At 65.8% G+C, this 16,791-nt stretch overlaps 1 protein-coding gene across 8 annotated transcripts; it reads right to left on the reverse strand.

Annotated features, from left to right (window-relative positions):
* Positions 1 to 212: 212 nt before the first annotated feature.
* Positions 213 to 16,249, reverse strand: POLRMT (RNA polymerase mitochondrial). 8 transcript variants are annotated; one of them, XR_014575312.1, is made up of 21 exons: positions 16,091 to 16,249; positions 15,403 to 15,498; positions 14,079 to 14,752; positions 13,590 to 13,720; positions 12,839 to 13,025; positions 12,251 to 12,400; positions 11,928 to 12,095; positions 11,429 to 11,599; positions 10,519 to 10,758; positions 9,528 to 10,307; positions 8,875 to 8,997; positions 6,781 to 6,903; positions 5,645 to 5,824; positions 4,809 to 4,895; positions 4,377 to 4,490; positions 3,598 to 3,650; positions 3,252 to 3,433; positions 2,910 to 2,982; positions 2,349 to 2,431; positions 1,728 to 1,798; positions 213 to 890 (listed from the first exon to the last, which is right to left on the reverse strand). XR_014575312.1 is itself a non-coding variant. In XM_083810956.1 (21 exons), exons 1-21 carry the CDS (start codon positions 16,146 to 16,148, stop codon positions 841 to 843), a joined length of 3,729 nt encoding a protein of 1,242 aa, XP_083667082.1. In that variant the 5' UTR covers positions 16,149 to 16,249; the 3' UTR covers positions 213 to 840. The 8 variants fall into 8 exon arrangements, 4 of the variants coding, with proteins under 4 accessions (XP_083667082.1, XP_083667083.1, XP_083667081.1 ...); XR_014575313.1 differs by having other exon boundaries at positions 2,349 to 2,560; XR_014575314.1 differs by having other exon boundaries at positions 2,349 to 2,560; positions 3,252 to 3,350; positions 16,091 to 16,248.
* Between the last annotated feature and the right edge of the window lie 542 nt (positions 16,250 to 16,791).

The raw sequence follows: 16,791 nt of genomic DNA on the forward strand, positions 1-16,791 counted from the left end.
CTTCACCATTCTGCCAGCTCCGACAGCAAATGCTGCAGGAAAGTTTTGCATCCCTTTCTGCTGCAAAGCAGTCACCAAGATGCAACAGGCCCCCGGATAACCGGACCCCCACCAGTCAGCATGGTGACAGCAGAAGGAGCAGGAGGGGAGAGCCCAGGCAGCCCTCAGACTTCAAGCAAAGATGCTGAGAAGAATAAACTTTCCACCCCATATTTCAAAAAACATTTTATTTACAGTATCATACACTTCCACCCGTGTTAGTGGTTTTCTTCCCCTACCTGAGACCCAGTGAGCAGAATTTAAACACATCCCTGGAAAAGAGGGGGGAGCTGCAGAGGCTGTGCTACAGCAAGAGCTGGGACGGTGCCCGGTGGCTGGACCTGGGCACGGAGAGCAGCACCCACCCCACAGGGGGAGGCTCCTGTGAGGGCCACGGGCACCCTCCTGCCCTCTAGCTGAAGAGAAGACGGACACGAGGGACAGCACCTTCAGCACGAGCGACAGCCAGGCCAGCTCTGGAGCTGGCAGCAGCGGTAGGGACACACCAACCCCATCTAATCCCTTGACCCCACACGAGATCACGCAGCCCTCTCCAGCTCCTCTCCCCTCGCCAGGCAGTAACAGCGAATAGCGCAGCCACCCCATCCCCACCAGCCCCCTGCACTCCTCCAGGAGTCCCAGCTTGCCCCAGCATCTCCACGTGGTGCGGGTGTCTTGGTGGGCTGGCGGCTGTTCCCTTTCCCCACGAGCCGCAGGACAGAATTGCCCTGCCAGCGCCTACCACAGCCTCCGAGGCAGCCAAAGTCCAGAGGCGGTCCAGGGCCCGCTGGCTGCCGGGGCTCAGCTGAAGAAATAGGTGGAATCCATCACCTTCGTCAGGTTGAATTCTCCTGCGGGAAGCAACGGAGACCAGAGGTGAGAGGAGAGCAGGGTCGGGGCACGGTGGGGGTGAGGCAACTGGGAGAGAATGTGCCCTGGGCCCTGCTTTAGCTTGCAGAGAACTGCTTCAGCTCAGCCCCCGCCGTGGGCTCACAGAGGTCCACATGGAACCGACGGCCCTCCCCATGCCTGGGACAGGGAGGAACGGCCAGACGGGAGCAAGGAAGAGAAGGCAGAGGGGCACACGTGGCCCCTCGGTACAAACCGACCGCCTCTGGGCCGTGCTGCCTCTGGGGCTGAGCACAGCGGCTGCTCAGCAGCGGGGGCCAGCGCTCCGCTGGGCTCTGCTGTTTCGCAAAGGCAGGGCAAAGTTTAGCCAGATGGTCTGGCAGAAGCACGGCTGAGAGATTAGGAGGAGTTAAACTAATTGCCTTAATCCCATTGCGTGTATATCATCTAGATCCTGGCAATTACCGTGCTCAGTTCCTCGCTCCCATCTCCTGGCAAATGCTTTGTGGCTGGAAACAGATGGGAGAAGAGCAGCAGGACAGGGGACAGCAGGAGCTGGGTCAACCTGGGGCAAATCCCAGGGGAAAAGCTCCGGGGAAGGCAGGGGCCATTCGCAGGGAGGCTACGGGGGAACAACTAGTGGCGCTGTCTGCAGGCTCTGCAGTCCGGGACGGGCAGGAGAACCTGATCTTTGGGGACCCCTTTGGCAAGCCTGGAGCCTCAGTACGTCCACCTTCGGATGCCACAAACGTTCAGTGATTTTCAGGGCCATTCCCCAGCTCTTTCCCCTTGTTTTCAACCAGTTCCTGAGCTTTGCAGTTCCCATCCTGTGCTCCTACCTGTCTCGGGGACACTCGACAGCTGCTCCATCAGCTTCTTCTGCCAAGGGGCTCTGCTCTCTTTGCTGGGGCTGGACGAACCAGAAGGAAAGCGAGTCAGCAGGGAGTGCTGGGAGAACACGCGCCCTCTTCCACTCGCCAGTACGGGACCTGACAACTGGCTTCAGCTCGTCCAAAACGCGGCACCTTGTGGCAGCGGGAGCCCAGCCCCTGCCACAGCAGCCTCATGCGGGGACTGAGACACCTGCAGGTGCTCCCCAGCCCTGGGGATGTCTCCTTTCACCCGACTCCGTGGTGATAACCGAGGGTGACCCCAGCTCATCTTCCTGCCTCATTCACGGGGAAAGCAAGGCCCAGACGGCGCGGCCCACCCCAGGCCCACAGAGGGATTCAAGCATTGAATCCCACTTCAGTAACGCAGCAAAAGGATGCAGACGCCTTGAGGTTCACACCGAAGTCTAAGACAACTTGGGTGTCGTTGGGAAGGAAGCAGAACTTCCCGCGAGATCAGCCCCCAGGGAGATGGCACCGCCTGGGAGCAGCCGTGTCCCACGTGGCAGCTGTGGGACAGGGAACTGGCAGCAGGGAGCGGCCTGGGGGCCACCCGTGGCCAAGCAATACCTGCAGTACTTCTCCAGCATGAACTCGGACAGATCCTGCAGGATCTTCTGGCTGTGCAGAGCCACGAATTGCTGCCGACAGATCTGATCCAGGGAGCAATGGTGAGTCGCAGGTTAAGAGGCGTTTTCCCCTCCTTCCCCTCAGTGCTTCTCAGCCAAGACAGGTCAGGGGTGAGAGGAGGGAAAGCAGCGGGCAAGAGTGGGAAAGGGGGGCTGCCAGACAAGGGTGAAGGGAATCAGTGTGGGGAGGTGGGAAGCAGAGGCCGACCCCCGTTTATCGATCCATCGCACAACAGCCCTGCAGCAGTTCGGAAGAGCCCAGGGCAGGACGGAGGCGCTGCCTCTGCTCTGTGCCGCTCTCCACCCTCCCTGAAGGGTGGCAGGAGGGGGCCTGCGGCAGCACCGAGTCAGCTGCAGCCACCAGCAGGCACCCAGGCTCACCCTGCCTGGGTAAGTCAATCAGCCTATGGAGCGAAGCCCAGGGGAGGCAAGGGCTGGCAAGCGCCCAGAGGACAGATCAGCAAGGTCCCTGCGCACGGGGGCCTCGGGAGCACACTTTTACCTGGTTCATGACGTCCACAGTGAGCGCGTGAGTCCAGTAGCAGTCGTGGACTGAGACGAAGGTCAGACCCTGCCTGGGAGGCAGCGGAAGGTGCCGTGAAGCAGCGCTGAGAGCCGCAGCTCTGCCGCGTTCCCTACCCCACAGAAACCCTGGGGCTGGCACGTGAGCGGAAGGAACTCCCCGCACGGGGCCCGAAGGCCTTCCGAGAGAGGTGGCCGAGCCCCGGGAGCTCCCCGGCCCTGCCCTGCTGCCTCCTCCCAGCCCTTCTCCACCAGAAAGCCCGGCGGCGCCTTGCCCCAGCGGCCCTCAGCCAGCAGCAGGGGCAGGAGCCCCGGCACCTACCTGAAGCAGTGCAGAGCCGTGAGCATCATGTGCGTCGAGTCCAGGGAGTGGATGAAGTTGGGCGGGAAGGCGTTTTTCTGCTTCACTGTGTCAGGCTTCCTGCAGCACAGAGCGGGACACGGGAGGAGCTGGGGCACATCCAGGGCCCAGGGTGAGAGAGCCAGGGCAGGGCCAGCCAAGACCTGGGGTTGACGGGGGCAGCCCTGAAGGGCCCCAGCTCCTCCAGCTGGCTTTCCACGGCTCAGGGGAATACCAGCAGCTTTGGCACGCTGGCAGGGAAGGTTTGGGCCCCAAAGCACAGAACTGGGCATCGGGGACTCGGTGAAGGCCGCAGGCTCATACTTACTGGTTGTTGTTGGCGGAGCTTTTCACACTCAGGTTCTGCATGTTGGAATTCAACTGCGGGAAGAAAGGGGATCGGCTGTCACACCACGCTGCCCCGACACCACGAGGCACTCAGCACTGCCGCCCGCTTCTGGGGAGGGGAGCGCGCCACGAAGGTGTTCCGCACACCGCAGGGAACAGCCCTGCTGGACGGGGACGTCCGCAGGGCACCCCAGGCACTGCGGCAGCTGTCACTCCCCGGTGGCACCTTGCCTGCTTCCCCTCCAAGGATGCTGGCAAGCATCCTTCACCCCTTCCAAGGGAGATGGAGACGCTGATTCACCCTGCGGGGGCTGAGAAGAGCTCCTGGAGGCGGGAGGTGCCCGCCCGCTCCCCCCCACACAGCCAACGTGAGGCCACCGCAGAGCGGCTGTGAGGATGGGACGAGAGGGGCCGGGGAGCTGTGAGTCAGTGCAGCGGCGCGTGGGAGGCGAGAGCAGCGAGGCTGAATCACGCGAGCCCCGAGGAAGGCTCCGCAGAGCGGAGAAGGGGCCTGAGCCCCAGCCGCTGGAGCGGGACGGGAGTGGCAGATGCCTCGCGGCCCGCCACACGCTCCGGTCTCCGTGGTGAGGCGGGAGGACGCGCCCGCACGCAAATCCTGCGGGCCCTGCAGGCTCACCCGCAGGCATCGCCAGCCCGCCGGCCTTCAGCTCGCTGCCTCGAGCCCTGCTGCGCCTTCCCTGCTCCCCACCGCCGCAGAGGGACGGGCAAACGGACGTCGCTCTGTCACCGGACACTCACCACAGTGGACCTGACCCGATAGTAGGGCTGCACGATGGGGAGGCCCATGGGGGTGACCCACTCCACCGTCTGTCCCGACTGGGCGATGAGCTTGGCGCTCTCCGTCAGCCAGTGCTTGGGCAGAGGGAAGGGGGAAGAAAGAGGGAAGGGGGAAGAGAGAGGCTGGGGTTAGTGCAGGCGGGGGCAGACCCCGCTCCCTCCCAGCGCCCGCGAGTCCGGCCTCCTGCCGCAGACTGGGACAGCCCGGCACCCGGGGGGGAGCCTGGCCCTGCACCGGGCACAGCCCCACGCCTCCGGGATGGGACAGGAGGATCCTCCCTGGGCCAGGACCCAGCGGAAGCAGCTCTCCCCACGGAGCTCCTCGCCCCCCTGGTCTGCGTTCGGGTGGACCAGCAAAGAAGAAAAGGGAGAGAGAGGCAAGAGGCATCTCACCTGGATATCTCGAGTCGCTGAGAACATCTCCTTGATGCCGTTAAACACCAGCCTCACGAGGTATTGAGATGCTTCCCACAAGTACTCCTGCACAGACCAGAGGCAGAGTGAGGGGCAGGCAACGGGGCAGCAGAAGACACGAAGCCAAGTAATGGGCGCTGGGGCGAGCTACGCAGCACCTCCGCTCCCCGGTGCCTCAGAACCGCCTCCACCAACGCCGTGCCACGTCCTGAGCTGCTGCGGGGGGCTGGGGGTTGTGACGGAGGGGGGCTGGGGGCAGCATTCCCTGCAGCTCCTCGTCTGAGGGCAGCCTAACCTCGGCGTGACGTCCCTGCGAGGCTCTCACTGCCTCACCCGTCCCCCGGAGCGCAGCAGGGACAGAAGCGCCCCCGGCCCCAAGCTGCCTCAGCGCGCTGCCCCCTCGGCAGGGCCTGTGTCAGCGGGGTCACGGCACAGCAGCAGCGAGCCTCCGAGAGCTCTGCTGGGGACAAGGCCGCTTCCAGAGGGAAGGACACGGCCACAAACCGTGACTGACACCCGAAACACCAGCTGAGGCTGTCGTGCCGCCAAGGGCCCAGGAAGGATGGGGAGCAGCCCCACCCAAAGATCCCCCACACCCCGTGGCACCCACGAGCGCTGGCAGCCGGCTCTCCCCCAGAGCCCCCCCTGCAGGAACGGGGGCGCAGTCCCGCACACCCCTTTGCCAGCTGAGATTCGGGAGGGCAAGGAGAGAGCAGGGCAGGAGCGACTCCCGCAGGACGGGCAGTCCAGTGGCCTCTCCCAGCAGGGGCTGAGCCGGGGCAGACGCTGCAGGGAGGCTGGGGCGGGCACGCTACCTCGGGGAACTCGTCGATCTCCTTGAGACGCTTCTCTATCTGCAGCCGCCCGCCGTAGCGCGTGACGCCGTACACCACCGTCATCACCGTCTGCTTCACCACCTTGCGGCTGATGAAGCCCTCCAGCACCTGGGCGATCTTCAGCCCCTCCGCAGCATCCTTCTTCCGAAACTCCTCCACCTGGGGAGCAGAGCGCCCTGCAGCTCAGCACCGCCCCCCAGCTGTGCTCGCCCAGGACCCCTCCGTGGCTGGGAGAGCCTGGGGGACCCCGCGAGCCCCCCCAGCTGCATGCTGCCTGCCCTGAGCTATCGTCATAAACCCCGCGGCCCACCTCCGCCTGCCCTGGGTAACAGAGCTCATCTGCTGCAAGAATCAGGAGGCGGCCGGACGCTGCAGGTCACCGTGCCCGCGGGGAGCGGAGCCTTCCCCTGCTGCCTCAGCAGAGCCGCGGCGCTGGCGGCTGCGCGGTGCTGGGCGCCGCAAGGACACGGCCCCGGGGCTGCGGCGCGGGGCTCGGGCTGTCCTGCCCCTGCCACCCTGCCGGGACCCCTGAGCAAGCCGTGCACCCCACGCAGGCCCCTCCTGGGCGCAGGTGTGCTGCTGCCTCTGAACCGTGCTGGTTTCTAGACGGGAGAGCCAGGGGCTCAGCGCCCACTGGACGCCTGGCAGGGCTCGCACACGTCCCAGCAGGCTCGTTTCACATCACGTCGTGCCAAGAAAACTGACATCTTGGCAGCAGGGCCAAGGGCTGAATCCCTTCCCCCTCCCTCCCACCCATCTCAAACGAAGAACATCCCGCAGCCTGCAGGCCAGGCAGCTGTTAGCAAGGGACGAGGAACGCTCCCTGCTCTCTCCCACCTCTCTGCTTCTCCCAGATTTCATTCAGAAGTGAAGGGGAGCAGAAACCCCAGCGGATTTCTCACAGCTACGTGGGTGGGGACAGATCTCCAGCCTGGTCCCGCTGCAGGTGCTGCAGCGACCCCGGCTGGGGCGATCCTGCCTCTGCCCAGCCCACGCTCCCCCAGCCCTCCACACGCTGGTCCCATCCCAACCTTTCCGCTGCAGCTGCGGTGACCCCGTGCAATGAGGGGCAGGGCAGGCCCAGGACGCCTCCCCGTGCTCCCACCACGCCTCACCTGCTGGGCCACCGCGCTGTACACGTCCTGGGGGACGCTGCAGGGCATCAGGTTCACAGAGATGGCGCCGATAAGGTCCCGGCCCAGCGCCGCGTAGTGCTGCAGGCCGTTGCAAGAGCCGTCCTGTGTGGGAAGAGGGAAGGAGGGAAAGGAGTCGTCAGCACGGGGACGGGGTCCTGCTTGTCCTGCTGAGCAGCGCCGATACCCCTGGCTCAGGAGGGTTTTGCCGCTTCCTCCCCTCGGAGGGCAGGTTTGCAGCTGACCTCCCAGCAGTGGCCAGGGCCGTGCCAGTTTCAATTCCCCTTCCGCCAGTTTTCCTGTCTGGATCTCATCGCTAACTCCTGCTGCCTCTGAGGCTTAAAAAAAGAAAGAGGAAAACTTCGCCTCACGCTGCCCCCCACAACTTCCCAGAGAGCTCCATGGAAACACCAAAAACCAGAAAATTTGGAAAACAACAAACGTGTCTGGGATGCTAAAAGCGGCCCCACAGCCCGGCAGCCACAACAGATCCCAGAAAAGCCGGGAGCAGGACCGGAGACGGGGACGACCAAGATCCCTCCGCAAGCCCACAGCTGCCCGAGCAGCTCCAGCCGCGCGGCCTCGACACCCCTCCCTCTGAAGCAGGAGAAGCCCAGCTCCGACCAGCCCTCCCCACAGCTGCAGCCCCACACCCCGGGTGATTTGTCACGGCTGCCGGCCCGCGGCCCCCCTGGGACCAGGATCAGCCCGGATGAGACAGGCGGGACCCGAAGGACCGCGCGGGAAGGCCCCGCTGCCCCCAGCCAGCGCCAGGCGAAGCACTGCTCCCAGAAGCCATGCCCCTGCCTCGGGCTGTCCCCGCTCCTCCCGTCCCAGGCTCTGCCTGGCCAGAGGCAGCCTGCAGCTGCGGCAGGGCCGGCTCTGGCTCTCCTCCTCCCACCTCCTCCCTCCCCAGGCCCTGCAGCGCTCGCTGGAGGACAGCGCTGACGGGGCTTCGGCAGCCCGGCTGCTGCAGCGGAGCCGCCTCAATTAACCGCGCGCTGATGACTCAGGTGGAAGCAGACTCGGGTGCCCTCCAGAAGTCCTTGCTTGAATTTTATCCCCTGCACCCTCCGCACACCCCCAACCGCTCTCTTGATCTTTTGTTGTCGTAACAATATCATCAGAGCCCTTCACTTCAGACAGTCTCACGCGCATTCCAGACCACAGCTAAGAGCAGCATATGCCCCCGTCCTCCCCCCCACGCTTCATTAGGGCCATCTGATCTTCTAATGAGATAAACGAGCAAACCTCTCTCACCAGGAAAAGAATTAATCACTGTCTCCCTACAGCAAGGGAATTTATCAGTGCAGATGAAGAGCTGGCTGGGCAGCGGCTGGGGAGGGCTGGAGATCTGCTGGGACGCAGCAGGAGAAAGGGCTGAGGCTGGTGTCGGGAGCAACGCCTGGCTCCTCTCAAGCAGAGAGGGACGGACGGACAGACGGACGGACACCGCCAGATGCGAGCAGCACCTGAGCGACTGGGCAAGCCCTGCCTAGAGCACGGGCACCTCTGGGGCTGGGTGGGGACGAGCACCCGGGGCCAGAGACACACCAGGGAACGCAGGGGACGGCTCATCTCTGTCCTCAGAGGTCCACGCCTCCCGTCTTTGCTCCTGCAGAGCCGCTCTCCGGGGGTCTCCAGCCCCTGAGAGGAGAGGAGCTGAGGCCCCCGAAGCCTCCCTGTGCCCTGGCCGAGAGCGGCCTCGAGCGCTTCCGAGCAGGCGGGAGCTGCCTGCACCACCCGCGGCCCTGCCAGCCTGCGGCGGGGCCGCTCCCGGTCCCCATCCCGCGGCTGGAGAGGGCAGGAGCGGCCCTGCGGGCGGCACCCCGTCCCCTGGACAGGCTCCGTTACCCAAGGGCAGGCGAAGCAGCACCTAACCCAACCGCTGCGTCTACGGCTGCAGGCAGCAGCGAATTGCTGAGTTCTCAGACCCAGACGCCCGTAGGCTGCGCCCCCACCTTCGGAGAGCCTGGCCACGCCACACGGCGAACACAGCTGGAGACCTGGGTGCCTCGGCTCTGCCCCCAGCTCCCCGCCCGGCCCGCCAGGCCGTGCGAACCCATCGGCACCCACCTGGTGAACCGGGAAATGAGAGACGAAGGCCGCTGGGTCCGGGGACCTCGAGGCTTTGGCGACTTCCATACAGCACGCCAAGACTTGCCAGGGTTCGTCGGTGTTCATCCACCACTTCCTGCCCTGGGAACGGGAAAGCACACTGCTAGGAGGCAGCGCTCTTGTGGCACCCCACAGCAAAGGCAGAAGCTGAGCCTCTGGGCTCTCAGGAAATACAGGGCAAGGCACCTCCTCACCATGCCTCCGTGGTGAAGTGTTATTTCCATAATATTTGTGTTTACGGACAGAAATGCGGTACTTAGGAAACCCTGCAACGCTTTGATTTGCTTTTTCCCCTTAAAGAATTATCTTTCAAAACTGATCTGATTTCCTTTTTATTTTACCTCCCAGAAGCTGTGCTGAACAAGAGGGGTGGTTAAAGCCTCCTCTGAAATCACAGAGGTCACTGATGCCTTTTTCCCCTAGCGCATTTGGAACAACTCCTGTTCGGACTCAAACATGGGTGAGCTTTCCTGCTTTTTCCATCATCGGTTCAGCTGGGAGGCTCCCAGCCTCCCCGGGGCTGGCTGCGGCCCGAGCTGCCCCCCCCGGCTGAGGGTCCCACCCCTGCCCCTCGAGGGCAGGCAGAGCCCCGCCAGCCGCTCCCCACGCACCGTCAGCGGGCGGTCGGCGGAGTCCAGGATCTCCTCCAGGATTTCGTTGGCGTAATGCAGCCGCTCCTGCAAGCTGTTTTTCTTCTTCAGCCCCGTGAGGTTAACGAGGTGGATCTTCAGCCAGTCGAGGCCCTTCGGCCCCAGGGGCCTGCCCTCTGCAAAGAGCAGGATGGCGCGGGTGACGTCGTTACCCAGGTGGTTGAAGTACGGCGGGCAAGGGTAAGTCCTGCCGCGGAAGTCCATGTTGTGAGGAAACCAGAACACCTTGTCCCTCACGTAGTTGGCGATGGAGAGCTTGTAGAGCGCGTCCATGCGCAGGCTGTGCATCTCGGCCGCCTTCTTCTTGCACAGCAGCAGCTCGTGCTTCTGGGACTTGTGCCAGGCAGAGGAATTGCTGGGGGTGACGGGAGGCTTGGGGGCCTCGGAGAGGGGCGGCGGGATGTCCAGCTTCTCGTTGCCTTTGTCGTTGAAGATGGAGATGATTATATCCAGCACCGGCTGGTTGATCTTCCACGCGCAGTTGCCCAGCTGGTTCAAGGCGTCCAGCACAGGGTGGAGGTTCACCTGGGGACACTGGTCCAGGAGCTGCTGGTGCTGGAAGGCCCCGTCCACGTAGCGCATCAGCTTGGTGTCGCTCAGCACATAGGCGCCGAAGTGGGGGGAAGTCCAGGGTATCGGGGGGCACAGCATGGGTATGACGGAGGAGTTGAAGGTCAGCGTGGTCTCTGCGGCGTCTGACATGAGCTGGGAGAAGATGGGGTGGGGCTTTATCAGCCCGACCTGGAGGGGAGAACGGGAGAGGTGAAGGACAGCAGCGGGGGGAAACCTGGAAGAGCGTGTGGTCAGTCGGCAAGGAACGGCACCGGTCGTACGGAACCAGACGCTCCTTAGAGCCTCGGAGAAAGAAAGACATTGGGAAGGGAAGAGGACCCTGCAAGAGCCCCCGCAGGGGTGACCCACACAGTCCCAGCCCCCCGGGGGCAAGGCTCACCTGCCAGCTGCTGCGGAACGAGTAGATGTGGTAGAGGACAGGGATAAGCCTGGACTCCAAGCGGGGTTTGAGGGTGTTCCTGGGCACCTTGACGGAGTGCACCAGGATCTCCAGCAGGCACACGCCCAGGCGCATCAGGAGCACGTACGGCCAGCTGCAGTCCTTGAGGGTGAGCGAAGGCCCGTAGCCGGCTTCTGCCACCAGCTTCTCCCAGTATTCCCGTGGCAAGTACTCCCCAGGCTGGGAGGGGGAAGAAGAAGAATCGAGTCAGCTGGAGGGGGCAGCCACGCTCCAGTGTCGCTGGACGTGACCTCTGCACCCTGCACGTGGCTAAGAGGGACTCTCCTGCCTCTGTGTCCCTGCGAGCTCCTGCCTGACAGGGCTATGTGGGGAAGGACTGCTTTTGTGGCTGAGGCAAGGCCAACACGGAGAATCTGCTTCTGCTGCAGTGCCCCTGGCCTGGCCTGTAAAACCCTTCCCCAGCCACGTCTCCGCACCCGCCCCGTCCCTGCCCTCCGAACTGCAGATCTGTCCCTGCCGCTGTGCCCCAGGCGCGGGGCTCTGCCAGCACCCCGCTCGCCGTGCCCCCACTGCCTGCCCAGACCCGTGGCCTCAGCGCCCGTCTCCTCTCCTGCCCCGCACAGCGCGCCCTCCTCGAGCCCAGAGCTCCCCGGTGCGGGACGCCTGGCCCCCAGCGGTCAGCTGTGCTGAGGTCAAACCTCCAGGAACACCCGCAGCTACGCCAGAAGCGACCTGACCCTCATCATGGGGCCGGGGCCCACAAAACAGGGCCCTGGGGGTTCTCATGGCCCCTGCAGCATCACAACCTGGACCTTGTGGGTGTGAGGGGCGCCCACACAAAGCGCCCAGCCCCACCTCTGCTCTTCCCACGGGCCCCCAGAGAGCCCACCTGGCCGTCCTTCGCCAGCAGGTGGATGTAGTCCTCGTAGATCTCCTGCACCTTCTCGAGCTGGCGGCTGCGCAGCTTCCTCTGGGTGAGGTATCTGTCGTAGACTTTGGAGCCCAGCTCCCTGGCTAGGACAGACAGGGATTCTCCTTGCGGAGAGAGCGTGTTGAGGATCTGAGAACGGGGAAGGCAAAGAGGGACTTCAGGAGGGAGGAGCAGAAAGACGGAGCAGAAAGAAAGCAGGAGTTAAAGTCCCTGTGCGGGGAGCACAGAAAAGCGCCGATTCCCGTGATGCTGAGCACACGAGGAAGGATACGGAGGGACAGCGCAGGGCTGCTACGGCTGCCCAGCAGAGGGAGCAGGCAGGGCCCGCACGTAATAGCCTGGGCAAACCTTGAGGTTCGTGCTCTGATTCTGTGGCCCTGACTGGGACGTCGGAGCTTTGTGGTAGCCCCAGGAGGCCCCGCTCCTGCGTGTCTGTGGGGTCAGGGCAGGCTCCTACCTGCATCATGATGTCCACGTACTCTTCATCTGGCAGCAGGCACAGGTAGGGGTAGAGGCTGTTGTACCCCGACACCGTCCTTTTCTGGGACATGTTGTACTTCGACTTCTGCAGGGCCTGGAGGATGGCGCCGCGCCACTGGGAGCGCAGGACGGCCAGCTGCTTGCGCTGCACACGGAACGGGAGCAGAAGCCCCGCTGCGGTGAGAGGGCACCACCAGGGAGCTGCCCCTTCACAGGACCGAGCCCTGCGGGTCCGTGCCAGCCCCGAGCGCTGCACTGCCTGCCTCCCTCAGCACGCAGCCCCAGCCACCCCGAACTTACCGCTCTACGGGCTTGCGGGGTCAGCGGTTTGGTCGACTCCACTGACTCGATGGTTATGGTGTTGTTCAGCTCCATCTGCAGCTGCTGCTGGAAGCGCTCCCGCAGCTCCTGCACAGAGAAATCCAGCTTGGGGTAGGACACCACCTTCTCCTGCAACGAGAGCGAGGCAGTAAGTGCCAGAAGCCAGAGGAAGACAAGATGCGCCTGTTCTGCCAGAGGCAGGCAGCTGGGACCGGAGCTCTGAGGTCTCCGGCTGGCGAGCTGCAGGGAGTCTGGGACAAGAGGCCTCCCCAGGGGCTGTTCTGCTCCCGGCCGTAGCCGAGCACTGCCCTGCCAAGAAACCCCTCCGGTACGTGCAGGTCCTACAGGCCCCCCACCGGCCCTCGGTGTCTCTGTGAGGCAGCTGGAAGGGCATTTACTTCCTCGGGACAACTTGCTGCCTGATGAATTGCACTGGCTGGCGAGCAGAGGTCAGGCTGCGAAGTTCTTCCCGTGCCGCAGTCCTGAGCTGGACCCGACCGCACCCTGGGGGCGTGCGGGCACCGTCTGGCCAGCTCCAACATCTCCACCCCCGACTTGGCGGCTTACTTTGGAGTAGAAGTTGCTGAGCAGAGCAGACTTGCAGCTCTGGGGCTTGGGTGCAGGGGGCAGCTGGTAGTCAGGCTGCACGATCCTGATGGCCCTCAGCACCGTCTCCTTCTCATCTCCCTCGAACAGGCACTTTTGGAAGAGCTCATCCACGTGGAAGCCGTCGTGTTTCAGCTGCTGCACACATCTGAGGAGGGGCAGGTAAGAGGTTTAATCTTTCGTGGGGGACCATGCTGCGTTGATGGAAATTAGCACGCCACGAGGCAGGGAACAAAGCTCGTAAGGAGAAGACTGAGCACAGAAAAGAGAAGCCGCTGGGGATGTTCCCTTTTGAGGATCCAAGCTGCCTGCAGAGCAGAGCCCGTCCCCCACAAGGTCACCAGCCTCAGGTTACAGCCACCCCCCCCCCCGCCCTCACCGCTGCTGAGCGGGCGGCTTCCACCTCCGCACGGTGGGGAGGCTGACGGCCGGGCTCCGCTGCCTCTGTGAGGCCAAGGAAGAAAGAAACCGCTTCCCCCATCCTCAGACACACGGCGGGCAGCAAACAGCCGTGTGGGAACACGCGCGGGGCTGACAGCTGCGTGCAGGGTGCTGTACTTGCCCGCAGACAGCCCCGCGGGTGCAGCGCCGCACGGCAGCAGCCCCCCCCCCGTGCACAGCTCTCCGCCGCTCCCGCCCCTCCTCTCCCCAGGAGATCCGACAAGCGCCCGGCTGGGGAGGTGGCAGCCCGCGGGGCGGCTCCGTGCCTCACCTCCAGATGGTCTTGGTGCACGCCTGGCTCCGGCCCATGCACTCCAGCGCTGCCGCGTATGAGTCCAGGTTGGGCCGGAGGCCGGCGGACTCCAGCATGGAGAGGAGCCGGCTGAGGCGGTGCAAGCAGCCCTGTGGGTGAGAGGGAAGGGAGGCCGTGAAGAATGGACACCACGTGCCCCCGTCACAGCTTCACGCCCCCTGCTCCCTGTCCCCTGAGCCCGGCCCACGCTGCCCCAGGCTCTCCCTCCCCTCAGAGCCACCTCGCAGCGATCGGGGGCCTCGGCCCAGCTCCCCCCCTCGCAGAACCCAATTTTCCCTCCTTGAAATCGCCGAAGGCAGACGTGGCAAACAGGAATCAACCCGCAGCTATTGCTCCTGCGAGCGCGGAGCTCTGCCCCCCGAGCCAGCACAGCCCTCCCCTCGGCCTCTCGGAAAGTCCAGCGCCGCGGGTCGAGCCCAGCCCAGGCAGCACCCCGCGGCCCCTTACCTTCCTCGCCCAGCTACGCATCACGATGTTGTACGCGCCAATGCTCAGAAGCTTTCTCTTCACGGGGGAGCTGTGATAGAAGAGAAGCAGCCTCTCAGCCTCCTCCGGCTGCTGCAAGCACAGGAGGCACTCCAGGTTAGACTGGATGCTCTGCTGCATGATCTTCTGGTGGTTGCTTTCTCTTTTCTCAGGCACATTCGGAGGCTTCTCTGCCTTCATGCCCTGCTTCAGTTCCGCCACCCTGGGCTTGCTGCAGGCGTAGGCGCTGCTGGGGCCGGCGTGGCTCTGGCTCCAAGCAGTCGCTTTGGTTTCCTTGGGGCTCTTCTTGGCTTTGGGCTTGGCTTTGGCCTTTGTCTTGGGAATCGCCTTGACCTTCACTTTGGCGTTGGCCTGCCCCACCAGAGTCATCTTGGAGGCCGCAATGGACAGCTTCCTCTCCACCTTGGCCTGCCGCACGTGCATCTCCTTCCGCAGCTTCTCGACCCAGCCGCTGGGCTGGGCCGGGCCCGCGGCACTCTGCCTGGGGGCTGGGGGCTCCTTGGCCGCACGCGTGGCCGCCGCCTGCCGCAGCGGCTCCTGCCGCCTGTCGATCCCCAGTGGCGCCAGCTCCGCTTTGGTGACCGTCACCTCGGGGACGCTGGAGGCTTGGAGCTGCTTCACGCGAGCTTTCAGCACTGCGGGGAAACAGCCGGGGTGGAGATGAAGCGGCGCAAGGCACAGCAAGGTGCTCGGAAAGGGGGGTACGGGGAAGAGGGACCACGCGAGGGCTTCTCCTCTCCCCGCCCCGCCAGCCCTGCCCCAGCAGCTCCCGGCAGTGCGCTGACCGGTGTCTCTCTGGGGTCCAGCTCCAAGCCGTGGCCTGTCCCAGCGTCAGGGGGAGCCGAACAACGGCACCACGTGGAAGAAGGCACCAGCTCACCCTCACCCACCCCTAACCTGCTGCGGGGCCATTTCACTGGGCCTCCCACCGTGGACCTCACGCCCTCAGCTCACCCGGGCAGAAAGCCCAGAGCTGAAACTCCCTGGGTCAGTCTGCAGGGCCCTCGGACACCCGGGGAGGGGCTCTTCCACCACCCCTCAGGACCACCCGGCATGTCACAGGGACTCGGTGTGGGCAGGGGGGCCCTCCAGGTACTGGGACAGGACAGAACTTGCTCAGGGAAGCCAGCAGGTCTGTGGGAAACCCACATCCTTCAGCAGGCCACGAGCATGTCCAGTCCCAAATCTTTCCTTTATGGCTACATGGAATGGGAAGGCTCCTATAAAACCTCCCAGGACACTGAACGAGGGGGAGCGCTGCGGCTCCCCGCCATTTACCGCTCACCTTCCAGCAGCTCTGTCCTCTCGCAGACCGCATTTCTCCTCGCCTTCTCCTTGGTGCTGACGGAGGAGTAGGTCCTGAGGATGCTCCACGGGATCCCTGCGGCAGGAAGGAGCAAAGGCTGGGAGGTGAGAGGGGCCCCGCTCGACAGGACGCTCCTCTCTGCCCCGTCCCACACGGGCGCAGAGCGGGGCAGTCCCCAGCTCGGCTCGCCAGCTCCCACCGGGCTCAGCAGCAGCGCCTCAGGAGGGATGGGGGCTGCGGACAGGGATAAGGGGACTGGGGGCAGGGCTGCCCCTCGCCCCGTGGCTCAGGGGGGGCCAGGAGCCCAGGGCCCCGCCCCAAGGGATCCCCCCCTCAAGGACCCAGGGGCCCCCCCAGGGACCCCCCCAAGGACCCCAGAGTTCCCCCCCCGGGACCCCAGGGACCCCCCCCCAAGGACCCCAGCCTCCCCCCAGCCCCGGCCCCGCCGCACAGCCGGGGACTGCCCCCGCCAGGGGTCGGGGCCCGGTGCCCCCCGGCCCACTGCCCCGTGTGGGGGCGCGGCCCGAGAGCCCCCCCGGCCCCGGCCCTGCCCGGGGCGCGGCCCCAGCAGCGCGGGGACCCCTCAGCGCCGGCCCCTCGCTACCCGCGGCCCCCCCGCCCCCTCCCCGTGCCCCCCCGGTGCCCGGAGCCGCCGCCGCCCGCTCACCGCCGCCCCGCAGCCGGGCCGGGCCCAGCAGCGCCGCCCGCAGCCGCAGCAGCGCCATGGCCGCCGCGCTAGGCCGCCATGCCCCCCCCGCCGCGCCGCACCGCGCATGCGCCGCGCGCAGCCCGCCGGGAGCTGTAGGAGGCGGCGGCGCGGGAACTACACTTCCCAGCGGGCAGAGCGGCCGCGCCCCGCGCCCCCTGGCGGCCGTGGGGGGGGGGGCGGCGCGGCCCGACGGGGCGGGAGGGGACGGGGCGGGAGCGGGGGCACCAAGCGGGGCCGGGGTCGGGCCGGGCCGGGCCGGGACCGGGGGCACGCAGCGGGGCGGCCCCGCGGGGCCCGGCCGGGCTCGTCCACGGAGCAGCCCCGCGCCCACGGCCGCTCCAAGCCCCCCGCGGAGCCGGTCGGGGGCACAGCGGGGGGAGCTGCGCGGCGCCTCCCGCCCTCACGGGGCCGCGGAGCCCCGAGCGGGGACCGGGACAAGGCGGGGGGGCGGCGTTAGGGAGCCGCGGCCCCGCTGTGGGGTTGGGGGGCAGCGGGAGCGGGCAGAGGGGCACCCGTCGGGGCACCCCCCCCACACACCCCGCGCGGATTTATGAATGGGAGGCCCCGCCCCCGGCCCCGCCCCCGGCCCCGCCCATTGGTCGCCCCCCGCCCCGCCCCGCCCCGCCCCGCCGCCTCGCGCCGCGCTCGGCCGCCCGCCC

Source organism: Anser anser (assembly GCF_964211835.1).
Source record: "Anser anser genome assembly, chromosome: 25".
Taxonomy (NCBI): Eukaryota; Metazoa; Chordata; class Aves; order Anseriformes; family Anatidae; genus Anser; species Anser anser.

What these genes read in the sequence shown, in the direction of transcription:
- POLRMT (XM_083810955.1), bottom strand. Translation starts at nt 16,148, where the DNA reads ATGGCGCTGCTGCGGCTGCGGGCGGCGCTGCTGGGCCCGGCCCGGCTG. An exon ending in TGCTGGCGAAGGACGGCCAG is followed by an intron (nt 10,759 to 11,428) that starts GTGGGCTCTCTG and finishes TCCCCCTCCCAG; the next exon opens with CCTGGGGAGTACTTGCCACG. An exon ending in GTCGAGTGTCCCCGAGACAG is followed by an intron (nt 891 to 1,727) that starts GTAGGAGCACAG and finishes TGCTTCCCGCAG; the next exon opens with GAGAATTCAACCTGACGAAG.